At 37.3% G+C, this 13,108-nt stretch overlaps 2 protein-coding genes across 2 annotated transcripts; one reads left to right on the top strand and one right to left on the bottom strand.

The window, feature by feature from the left end:
* On the top strand, nucleotides 1,319–4,653 carry LOC18789074 (pentatricopeptide repeat-containing protein At3g23020). The gene has a single exon (XM_020555826.1). The coding sequence runs from the start codon at nucleotides 1,545–1,547 to the stop codon at nucleotides 4,143–4,145; it is 2,601 nt and encodes an 866-aa protein (XP_020411415.1). The 5' UTR covers nucleotides 1,319–1,544; the 3' UTR covers nucleotides 4,146–4,653.
* LOC18791345 (CBL-interacting serine/threonine-protein kinase 4) lies at nucleotides 6,478–8,053 on the bottom strand. Its single transcript, XM_020554925.1, has one exon. It carries the CDS (start codon nucleotides 7,981–7,983, stop codon nucleotides 6,679–6,681), a length of 1,305 nt encoding a protein of 434 aa, XP_020410514.1. The 5' UTR covers nucleotides 7,984–8,053; the 3' UTR covers nucleotides 6,478–6,678.

Here is a 13,108-nt window from a genome sequence, read left to right as displayed (position 1 = left end):
TGTTTTACTTTTTCAAAGTTACTACCCGTATAAAGAATTTAACATTTTCTCTTTTAATACTCGTGTTATACACATACATACGTATTTTTCATGTTTAATATACTTATTTTTTTACAAAATTTTTAATAATATAAACAAAATTCAAGTACTATACACATAATTTTCACATATTATATATACAAAATTCACGTATTAATATATGTTAAATAGAATTTAGTAGCACTCAAGAGAATGAGGTAGATCAAAGGCGTTTTCCTACGCGTTTTCCTACCCAAAAAAAAAAAAAAGAACTGTTATATTGATTTAATGTGAAATTTCTTTCCCTTCAATATTTATTTTGCATATGTTGAAGCTAGCAAATTAATAACTATAAAATATAAACTAATGGAAATGGGCCACAAAATTTCAAAATTGCTAGGGAAAAGAGAAGGTTCGAGCTCCAACTGTCACTTTGGCCTACTCGGAAATCACCTGATCGCTGGAGCGGGTTCTTTTGAGAAAATATATATATATATATATATATATATATAGTATAGCCGAGCGGTTATATGCCTGAAATATATTATTTTAATTGATGTGGTTGTCTACCTTATGTGGCAGATGAGGTAGACCGCCGCATCAATTAAAATTAATTAATATTTTCTTTTCTTATATAATTTATTAACACTTAAAAAAAACTATTAATTAAACTTTCTTTATTAAAACTAGCCTCTCTGCACGCGTTTCCGCGCATGCGAGAGGTTTTTTTTAAAAAAAATTTAAATTTATTTTAGAATTAAAAAAGATAATGGATATTTGTGTTCCATAAAAATAGGACCCATTATCTGAATTTTCTTTTAATTTTATTTTTTTTAATACGAAAAATTGTGAATTTACCATATTATCCTCATTTAATTAATAATTTGAATTCTTAATGTTTGCATTAACTAAGGGCATTTTCTGGTATTTTGAATGTTTCACCATTCTCTGCCTTTTGCTTTATATATATAGATAAACTTCATTGATTTAATTGATGTGATATATGATATGGACATGCCACATTATATGATATAGAAATGTAAAATAAAAATATAATAAGTATGACATTACTCAAATATAATAATCTTAGACTAAATAATATTTTAGAGGGCTAAATTATAATTGGACTTCATTTAGCTCTATTAAATTGTCAAGTTTTGTAGGGTCTATTAACCGATGTGTGATAGTTTCACATAGGAATATACAGTTGTCATTCACAAAAAATAATAATAATATAAGAATAATAATAGGTGTGCAAAGACATGCTTTGGGTGGATATAGAACCTGCATCTTGTTTTGATGGGTTGGGTCGACCCGATTTTAGTATATGGATGATCCGAATCGTCCGACTGCCTTCAACTTTTCTCCTATTTGATTTCTCTGCCTGTCCATTTGAGCCTACCAAAGTTGATACTCTCCGAGTCTCTGCAAATTACTCCAACAACGTTTGGAGGACTCTAACCATGTTATTATCACTTTCCTAATACCCAAGAAAAATATAGTATGTTTCAGTTTCTGTGAAAACAATGTTTGTGAAGCTCCAGTTGGACACCAGTTGCTTCCCCATTTTGGGTTCCATAAAAACCTCACCCAACATAAGGCATTCTCCATTAGACAAACTTGAACTAATAAACAAGGAGAGGAAACCCAGAGTGGTTCAGAGCCCCAATGGAGGAGGAACGGCCAAGAAGGGTTTAAGTGAAGTTCATAGACCCATCCATGATAGATGTGGAAATGGTGCTGTTGTTCATGAGGTTGAGCAGAAGAAACATAGTTTTCTGTGCAACCCAGGTGGGGAAAAGAGGAAAATCACTAAGGGTAGTGGTGCTTATGTGAACAGCAGGGATTTTGATTTTGAATTGAGAGCGGTGAATGGAAATGGAGTGGTGAAGAAAGTGCCTTCCAAGTGTTCGACGAAATGGGTCACTTATGGGGGTTGCTTACCTGCAATTTTGAAGGCATTGGATGAAGTTGAGGATTTGGATAAGGCTTTGAAGCCATGGGAAGATAGGCTTACTAACAAGGAAAGGAGCATAATTTTGAAGGAGCAGGTGAGTTGGAAAAGGGCTTGGGAGATTTTTGAGTGGTTCAAGAGAAAGGACTTTTATGAATTGAATGTGATTCACTATAATATACTGCTTAGAATTCTTGGGAAGGCAAGGAAGTGGAGCCTTGTAGAGAATCTTTGGGATGAGATGAAGGTTAAAGGAATAGCGCCTATCAATTCGACTTATGGAACTTTGATTGATGTTTATAGTAAAGGTGGGTTGAAAGAAGAAGCACTTCTTTGGCTGGAGAAGATGAACAAACAAGGAATGAAACCTGATGAGGTTACTATGGGGATTGTCGTTCATTTGTATAAGAAAGCGGGAGAATTTCAAAAAGCTGAGGATTTTTTCGACAAATGGTCATTGAGCCTATCTTTTAGACAAGAGGGCACTAGTACAACAGCTGCTGGTGGATTGGGGAGCTCTTTGCACTCTCATGTTTCTTTGAGCTCACATACATATAATACATTGATTGACACGTATGGAAAGGCTGGCCAACTTAAAGAAGCATCTGAAATATTTGCGACGATGCTTAGGGAAGGGATTGCTCCGACTACAGTGACTTTCAATACAATGATGCACATTTGCGGTAACCATGGCCGGCTAGAAGAAGTTGCTTCCCTCATGCAGAAGATGGAAGAGATTCGATGCCCAGCGGACACGAGAACATATAATATTCTAATTTCGCTCCATGCAAAGCATGATAATATAGACATGGCGACAAAATACTTCACAAAGATGAAGGAGGCTCACCTTGAGCCAGACCATGTGAGTTACCGCATCCTTTTGTATGCATACTCATTAAGACACATGGTTAGCGAAGCCGAAGATCTCATATCAGAGATGGATGAAAGGGGCCTTGAGATTGATGAATTCACTCAGTCAGCTCTGACTAGGATGTACATAGAATCTGGGATGCTTGAGAAGTCATGGTTTTGGTTCATGAGGTTTCATCTTTCAGGGAAAATGAGTTCTGAGTGCTGTTCTGCTAATATTGATGCATATGGAGAGCGTGGGCATATTTTGGAAGCTGAGAAAGTTTTTTTTTGCTGTCAAGAAGTGAAGAAATTGAGTGTCCTTGAGTTTAACGTGATGATTAAAGCTTATGGGGTGGGGAAACATTATGATAAAGCATGTGAGTTGTTTAATAGCATGGAGAGTCATGGTGTAGTTCCAGACAAATGTAGCTATAGTTCTCTCATACAAATTTTGTCTAGTGCTAATATGCCACATATAGCAAAACCCTATCTCAGGAAGATGCAGGAGGCAAGATTGGTAAGTGATTGCATCCCTTATTGTGCTGTGATCTCAAGCTTTGCAAAATTAGGACAATTGGAAATGGCAGAGGGACTATATAAAGAGATGGTTGGATTCAGTGTTCAACCAGATGTTATTGTCTTTGGGGTGCTGATAAATGCTTTTGCTGATGTTGGAAGTGTTAAAGAAGCTCTCAGTTATGCTGATGCAATGAAAAAGGCAGGTTTGCCTGGGAACACGGTGATTTACAACTCATTGATCAAGCTCTATACTAAAGTTGGTTTTTTGAAAGAAGCAGAAGAAACATACAGACTTATTCAATCATCAGAGGATGGTCCTTCCATATATGCTTCAAATTGTATGATTGATCTTTATAGTGAGCAATCTATGGTTAAACCAGCAGAAGAAATCTTTGATGGCTTGAAGAGAAAGGGAAATGCCAATGAGTTTTCATGTGCAATGATGTTGTGCATGTATAAAAAAATGGGGAGGTTTGAGGAAGCCATTCAGATTGCAGAGCAGATGAGAGAACTGCGACTTTTAACTGATCTGTTGAGTTATAATAATGTGCTTGGGTTGTATGTGATGTATGGAAGATTCAAAGAGGTTGTGGAAACTTTCAAGGAAATGATGAGAGCTGCCATTCAACCTGATGATTGTACATTCAAATCACTTGGACTTGTTTTGGTGAAATCTGGTATTTCAAAGCAGGCTGTTGCGAAGCTGGAAGTATCGGTGAAGAAGGATGCCCAGAGTGGTTTGCAAGCATGGATGTCAGCCCTCTATTCTGTTGTAAGAATGAGTGGAAGTAATTATGTGTAGATACTATCTTTGCATCCAGCGTTTTGAGTAATGACCATCAGATCCTGTGCTCCAATTTCTTGCTGATTTATGAAATTCAATGAGGAAACTGGGCTGTGGAACTTCAGTGTAGAAGTTTGCGTGGTGTTGTATGTAAAGTTGCGTCCTACATAGTACATACCACTCAAAGGCACTGAGAAAGGAGGTGGAATTTTTTGACAGGAACACAACGTAGATGGTCTGTCGTTTGACGGGAACAGGACGTGGATGAACCTGTATAGAGCTTATTGCCCAGCACAAGAATTGTATAGCCAACTTTACAGGAACAAGTCCTTGAGCCAAATTGAATATTTTGTAAAATCCTTGTATGACAAATTGTATCTCTTAATATATGGTTGTAATATGCAAGCAAGGTTCAAGTACTATGTAAGTTAACTGAGGTCTCCTCTCATGCTTAATGCAGAACTTTCTCTACGTTTTTTTTGTTCACCTCTCAAGCTTATAGAATACATATTTCCTTACAAAAGCATTTCTGTTTTTTTTTTTTAAGACCTTTCCTATTGAGAGGAGTGATAATATACTAAACTCACATACACTATACGGATGTTAGGACTTGAACCTAGAATCTTGCATGGGGAATCAATTGCTCCAAACTACTACACTAGTGGGTCCTTTGTAAAACATATATGTTTAGGAAAACATATTCTGGACTTTGCTCTTTTTCAGTACTTTTAGTTTCTGAATTCACCCTCGGCAAAATTTACAAGCCCGGTATTTTAAATGTTGCTTGAATTAAACCAGTTCTTTCCAAATTGGATATTCCATATGGTATAACGGGATAATGTAATTAAGGGTCCATTTGATTACCACTTCATTTTCATCCCACCACTTTTTTTTCATCTCTCTTTTTCTCCATGTATTTCCCCTCTATCGTTAGGCAACAAAACAATAAAAATAAAAACTAAAAACCAAAAATGAAAAGATTACCAAATGGACTAGAAATTATAATCCATTCTTCATTAGTTCATTTCATTATCTATTTGCCTGGTCGCTTTAGTACAAAAATGCAGCTGTGCTAATGCAGAAGCTGATTTGATTTGATCAGATCATTTTCCTCTCTTTTTTTCTTCCGAAAACAAGGACAGTAGGTTCACATACTCGATAGGATGATTGATTTCAAATCAGTAAAATGGAGAAGAAGACAACAATAATTGTTGAAACTTGATGCCAGATTATCAGAGTCTCTTATGTTATTCACACATCACAGGTCTCTCTCTGTACACCCATTCATATTCATGTTTTGGTGGGGGTTGACAGGTTGACAACTTGACACCCAACCACCTTTACATTTTGGCTGACACTCCAAATAATAATAGTTCATTTTGAAAATATCTAACAATTATTCTCACAGCGCCATAGAAGCAGCTCGCACAGCAATACCAAACTAGTCCATAGAGCAACAGAAACTGAAACAGAAACAGCATGGAGCATGACAGAAACAAACGTTTGCTTAATGCTCTTATATGGTGTGTTCCAAAAGCTCAAGTTGGTGTAGGTGCTTTTTGTATACAGTCAGCAGCTGTTAGCATCAGTAAGTATCTTCTGACGCTGAGAAGAATAATGCCCGTGAACGGCCTCTTGTTTTTCTCTTCTTCTGTTCTGTTCAGGCAACTTGCAACAAAGAAAGATAGAAAGTAGAACCAGCTGCCAAATTAGTGAATTATTTATTGCACAGTTTGATTTTTTTTTCAACTTCTTTTTGCGTTTTCAGATCCCTTTTTTATATACAGTAGTATGTAAAAAGACAGCAACGATCAACATGTATGTGTGTATCTTTTCATATTTTCTTGTTCAGATTCATTTGCATGTCGTATGTGGAAGATTTTTATGGATGCACAAGCAACAAATGTAATTCCAGACAAAAAAAAAAGGCGGGTTTGCTCAACAATCTACAACTTTTTCTTCTTCTTTTCTTGCAAGGCAAGGGTCACCAAAGCAAGCCTCATATTTTGTGACGAATACAATAATTTGTTTGCTAAAAAATAAAAAGGAGCGCCATGGAACACTCCACCTTTTCAACGATAATTTTAAGATTTGTTTGAGTATTTCTTAGTTGATTGATATTATTGGGTAACTACTCTTAATCACTGCATATGCATATGCAATTTGTAGAACTACTACTGGAACTACACGATCCTATGCTCCATTAGTAAGCACTTCAAATAAGCTCCACAGATCCAATCTCAAGGAATTCATATGCTACATAAAACTTTTTAATCATTGGATTAACCGATTCACTTCTTTTTCGTTGGATTGGATCTATTTCGTATGCGATATGACTTCCAACCATTGATGAACTCCTTAAAAAGATGAAACTAATTTTGATTAATCATATATTAGTACCAGTAACCACAAATCAAAGCAACATCTGAAGTTTTGATCCAATGTACAAATTCTAAACTCTTAAACCCAACTCAACTAACATACCACTAAACCTAAATAAAAGTAAAACTTATGTCGTAGCCTTAATTAGATCCAAATAATGCACACAAAATCAAACGACGACGTTATGCCACGAAACGACAAAGTCCTGCAACCCAGCTCTCAACTCCTCCCAAAGCCTAGCCTCCTGATCAAGCTCGACACCGCCACCCTCCGCCATTTTCACTTCCCCCAACACCAAACTCAGCGCAACCTCCTTCACCTCAACCGCCATTATCACCTTCGTCATCACCCCCTTCCCTCGTTTCCCCAACCCTACATTCACACCGCTCTTCCCTTTCTCCACTTTATACCCTAACCTCTCCCCAACTTCCGCCACTTTTTCCACCACCGTCTCCGCCGCCGCCTCAGCCGTGAACCGCCTCTCCATCCGGCTCTCCACCTCGAAGAGCCCCGACAGATCCAATCCCGACGACATCGAGATTATATCAAATGCATTCATCCCGCACGGTACGGCGTCGCATTTCGACTTCTCCTCCTCCGGTTCGAAAGCGCCCGTCAGCCCCAAATCCATCGATTTTTTAAACCACGCCTTCTCCATCAGCGCCTCGATCCCCAACCTCGTGTTCGGGTTCGGGTCGAGCAGTTGGTATATGATCCGACCTGCCGGCTTCGAAATCCAACCCGGAATCTCGTACTCTCGCCTCTGAACCTTCTTGTACATGGCAGCCAAATTGCTGTCTTCGAACGGTAGGCGCCCGGCGAGCAAGACGAAGAGGATAACACCGCAGGACCACGCGTCGGCTTTGGAGCCGTCGTAGCCGCGCCGGTAAACCACCTCGGGCGCCGTGTACGCGGGGGTTCCGCAGGCCGTCTGCAGCAGCCCGTTTTTGAGCTGATCAGGCAAGGCCGAGAGCCCGAAATCCGAGACTTTTAAGTTCCCGTTCTTGTCGAGCAGAAGGTTCTGGGGCTTCACGTCGCGGTGAGCGACGCCGTTCTGGTGGCAGAAGTGCAGGGCCGAGACGAGCTGCTGGAAGTACCGGCGGGACAGGGACTCCGGCAATTTACCGTGGCGCGAGATTTTGGCGAATAACTCGCCGCCGGTGGCAAGCTCGACGACGAGGTAGATTTTGGACTTGGTGGCGAGGACCTCGTGGATTTTGAGGATGTTGGGGTGGTGGTGGAGGCGGCGCATGGCGGAGATTTCTCGGAGGATCCGAGGCTCCATGACGGCGTCGATTTGGGGTTTGTCGATGATTTTTATGGCGACGGCGGTATTGTCCACGAGGGATTGGGCCTTGTAGACCTTGGCGAAGCTTCCCCGGCCCAATATCCGGCCCAATTTGTATTTGCCGAGGAGGGTGGTGGTGGTGGCGGCGGTGGAAGGTGGAGGGGTTTGTGGGACCCCTTGGTCCATGGCTCGTAGGTTGGAGAAAGCTAAAAGCAGCAGCAGCAACCTAGAGACTGTTGAGGACAAGGGCTGATGTGGTTTGGGTGTTGGCTTTTATAGCATATTGTTTTTGAGCCTGCTAGTTGGCCTTCTACTGTCAAATTTTTTGTTTCCCATACTACCCTTGTATTTTTTGTTTTGGTTTTTTGTACTTGTAATGATTACAACTTTAATCGGAAAAAATACGTGTTTAAGGGTCAATTCAATTTTCGCGTAAGTAAAATTTGACCAGGTTTGGAAGTAATATTCTAAGACCATAAGCCATAATCCTAGTCCCCTTTCTTCCAAAAAACACTCTTAGATGGGGAGGAAGCCATTGTTTTTCCCCCTCTCCCCCCTCTTCCTTTCAAAGACAAAGGGTTTTTCCTATTTATCTTAATTTTGTTATGATTTTCATCCAACTATTATAGGCAGCTGCGGCTCAGCGTCTGATCTTCACCTGTATTTCGGCGTCGAATCTCCACCATCATATTTTTTGCAATTTCTTTATATTTGGAATAAGTTGCAGAGACTCTTTGGGTTCTCTGTGTAGTTTTCACTTCTATTTTTTTGAGAGTTTTTCATCTCTCCTTCGTGAGAGCTTTTCATCTCTCCTTGGTGAGAGTTTTATTTGTATTGTTATGACTTGATTTTTTCAAGCTTTATCTCTTTTTTGTTATTCTAAGTTTGCAATCTTAGTTGAGATGCCTATTATCAGAGTCACTCTGCCGTGTGGTGCGAGTGTGCTGACGAGGACGTCGGGCCCTTGAGGGGGGTGGATTGTAAGATCACACATCAAACAACGGAGAGGGGGCGATGTGCCTTATATGTGCACCCGCATCCATCTAGCACGAGGCCTTTTGGGAGCTCACTGGCTTCGGCGTCGTAGGAACTCCGAAGTTAAGCGAGTTGGGGGCTAGAGCAATTCAAGGATGGGTGACCCACTGGGAAGTTGGTCATGAGCTCCCTGAAACAAAACCGTGAGGGCCAGAGAGGAGAGGCCTAAAGCGGACAATATCGTGCTACGACGGAGCCGATCTCGGGATGTGACACCTATACCAGAGTTTCTTCGATATTGCCTGATCGTTAGTGGAGACATACCTGATTTTCTTAATTTTGATATTAAACCGCTCCGTTATTGTAATGACCTTTTTGTAACTAGTTTGTATTGACCATTTGTGGTTAGTGGCTTTTTTGGCAGAATTATGAATGCAATCATAGAATTTCTCAAAAAATAAAAAATAAAAAAAGTAAAATTTGACCAGATAGATATGATATCTGAGATTTTTTTCGTGTATTTAACACTTTGCACATCTGTGTGAGTTTATTTTTCTCACTTTAATTTGTATCCTATGAACATGAACATTTTGTTTATTATATATATAATTATTTTTTAATTATCGTATCCTAGTCGTGTCCGTGTTCTAATTTTTTGATATTTTCTATATTCCCGTGTTCCCGTATTGTATATTCGTATTTATGTGTCGCATATTTGTATTTCCATGTTCATATCCGTGCAACATAATTTGTATATGTATTTTGATATCATCACCCAAAAGCATATATGATATATATTCCGAGTCGGCATTTATTCCATATATGTGCAAATACATGTTTATTAAATTCCATGTCAGGCTTAGCTAGGTAGTTATAGATATTCTTTCCAAATCATACTTATATGAGGATGAACTTTTTTTTCTCACCAACCAACCTTTAATCTATTGTTTCTCTTTGTTTAAATTCAGATCTCATATTTAACTCACATAAATACAAAGACGATATATATTTATGATGAAGTCAATACCTAATTATGGTTAGTTCTATTTGGTGAATTTTGTTATGAGTGCTTCATTTTAAAAATATCTTTGTAAATATCCAATTGGTTGTCGAAAAAAAACTTTACCAAAATTAAAACCTTTTTATGGTAACCACCACGTAATGCTGCCATAAACAATGATGTACGTGCTTACAATGTTAATACGCGAAAACAATTGAAGAAATGGGTATTATCATTTGTCATTAGATAAATATCAAAGTGGGCAATTGGGAACGCAGAAGGAACTTTCTTTTGTAACTTCCCATCGTTCCAAGTTGTGGAAGGTCACAAACATAAACAAATGCATCAAGGTAAAAGTATTTCCACTACCAATTAAGAATATAACGCTAATAAACTAATTAGGGTGCCGACAAATGAGATGACCCCATGCGTAAAGCCTTGAACAAAAGTGTAATTATATATCATTCTCTTTTCAAAGCAAAGCGTCTTTTATTTGTGTTTTTTTAATTTAAAAAAATTCTATAGTAACGGGTAATTATATGACAGACTGTAAAATGAAAGGCACCAGCTTCAACAATAAACACGCATAATACATAAGATTAGATCAAATCAAATCATAATTATTAATTAATTAATTAATGGAGCGACATGATATGGGAGCAACTTGGCCCCCTCTGATCTGATAAGTCAAATTAGGAGGTAATACGACCTTTCGTTGTGTCGTTTTCTTGCAAAAGTGTCACGTGGTTGGTTTACTTCTGCCTGCCTTCCTAGTGCCTGCTCTCAACTTGCGTGGTCAAATTCACATGTATGTATTGTATAAAGGGAAAAGGGTATTTAGGTAATTTAAACAGGTACAGGAGCACACTATTTGGGCACGTTAGGATTGCCTAGGCTGCATCTGCCAACGACTTATCTCCTGCTCCTGGCCACTGGGATGGCAGGAGGTTGTTGCCGCATTATTGTCTTTGCCTCGCAAAAATTTCAACTATATATGTACACTTATTATTATTATTATTTTTTCCATATTGTTTTCATGTTTTCCTTTTCTATCTACTTGATGGGTTATGTTATGATTTGTATATTTTCTTTGACTTTTTATGTTGTTGAGAAATTATGGAATTGCATTTATAATTTAGTTAAAAAATTTATTAGTCATAAATGATTATAACAATAAAGCTTGAAAAAAATCAAAGTCATAACAATTCAAATATATGAGATTCAACATTTTGTTTGTTCATTTAAATCCTAACTCATTTTATTCGAAACTAATATCTTTTAATTTACAACCAATTTATTTCAATGTAATATAATATTAAAAGCTCCAATTGAGCAATTCACCCTAGAGTAGTGAGTCCGTCATCTTAGGGCTTGTTTGATTAAAGATTTAGGAATTTGAGAATGAGTTTCAAATTATATTTCCTAGTCCTCATTTTCCAGCGCTCCCAAACATGGGAATGAACATTCTCCATTTTCAAACATGGGAAGTTAATTCCCAAGAAGTTCAATCGACGAACCAAACAAGCCCTTACATTAACGTTTGAATTCCTCCTAATAAATTATTAATTTAAAATAATATAGATTGTCGATGCTATAAAAATAAAATAAAAATAAAAATCTCATTCATACATTCGCATTGTTTTCTTAGTTTTTATATGAGACATGCTATCCTTCATTTGTTTATTTTTTACTCATGGAATATGGAATGATTCCCATATGATTCTTTAAGAATATTACGATTTCTACCTAACTAAGTGAGTGTGAGCCTTGTAATCATGTGGAATGAGACTATTTATAAGTTTGAAATTATGCATTATGAGCCCCACTTAATAGAGTATGATATTGTGAATCACAATACAACAAATTCAAATATAATATTTTATTTTAAATCAAGTCCACATAAGACTGTGGATCTCATTTTGCTATTGGCCCTGTTTGACGGCCATGGGAGTGCCACGTCGGCCAACTGTTGACCTACTTGCTTGTGTAGTAGGGGCCTGCATAGCCGGAGACACTAGAGAGTAAACGGTGGTTGATCACGCATGCTGTAGCATGCGCTCCAAAATATTAAACAAATAAAAAGACATTTTAAACCTTTTCCAATTATACTTTATATTAGTTTTCATTCAATTATATTATTAGGTTGGTTTCTTTTCTGAATTGTATAAATATATTTTATTATTAATGCATATTCTATGAGCTACAAATTAGAATTTACATTAGAAAATACTTAATAGGCCATGAGTTTTCTTCTTTAAAAAAGAAATTTATTGACATATATATTGAAAAGGGAAACAGAAAGAGACATGTATAGGCTGGAGTGGGTGCCAACCTAGTGCAAGATTTAAAGTTACTAGACTTTGGTTCAAATTTTACAAAGCTGTCCCTACTCCCACAAATATTAGCCTACCCCTCTTTGCCACATGTTGTCTCTTGCAGTTGCTTTTTGTTTTTTAATCTAATAAACTAACCAAATTTTGTTTCTCTTACCTTTATTTATTTATTTATTTTCTTTATGTATACAATTTATTTTCTCTTCTACTTTGTTCTCTTACTTTGTTTATGTGAATCACCGCTTCTCCGCCTCTATTTCTCTCTTTCTCTCACCGCTCTTTCTCTCACTGACTCTCCGAATTACCCCTCTCCCGACCCTCTCTCTCTCTCTCTCTCTCTCTGAGAAGCAAGAGAAGCAAAGGCAGAAATGCTTCTCACAGTAATAACATTTAGGTTCTGGTTGTTAAATTTTAATGGTTATCGTTAGGTTTTAAGATTTAGGGTTTGGTTGTTAAGATTTTTTTCTTATGCTATTTGAAAGAGAAGTTGCTTCTCTACTTGAGCTTCCACTCGAAACATTAGGGTGAGGTTCTTTGCTTCTCAAGGTCAGGATGGGGAAGAGAGAGAAGGAGAAAATGTTTGTTTAAGATTATTTGTTTTTGTTTAAAAAAGAAGAAGTTATTTTTTGGTTTTTAAATATTTTAAAAGAATGTTATGATTTTTTTTAAAATTATTTGGAGTCCCCAAAGTTAAGAAAAATATTAGCCTACCTCTAACAAAATTCTTGAATCCGCCGTTGGAAAGAGAAAGAATGCATACAAGTGAAAAAGATAGAGTAAATAGTTTTGATTATGAATCTAGTCAAAATTTAGCTCAACAACAACAATGGTTATATTTTGCATTAGACTTCTCCTTTCAGCATTGCTATTAACAAAGTAGTATTACACTTATTGAATTTATTCACTAAATGTCACAGGTATTTTTTTATTTATTCAAATCAATTATGAAACAGGGATCATTTATTGGGGGCTTTAGTCCCTTCTAATCATCATGGGAAGAAAA

Source organism: Prunus persica, chromosome G1 (assembly GCF_000346465.2).
Source record: "Prunus persica cultivar Lovell chromosome G1, Prunus_persica_NCBIv2, whole genome shotgun sequence".
Lineage (NCBI taxonomy): Eukaryota > Viridiplantae > Streptophyta > Magnoliopsida > Rosales > Rosaceae > Prunus > Prunus persica.
Note: the sequence above shows the minus strand (reverse complement) of the source record. Positions and strands in the feature narration are given on the sequence as shown.

Coding starts and splice junctions, on each gene's coding strand:
- LOC18789074 (XM_020555826.1), top strand. CDS start 1,545: ATGTTTGTGAAGCTCCAGTTGGACACCAGTTGCTTCCCCATTTTGGGT.
- LOC18791345 (XM_020554925.1), bottom strand. CDS start 7,983: ATGGACCAAGGGGTCCCACAAACCCCTCCACCTTCCACCGCCGCCACC.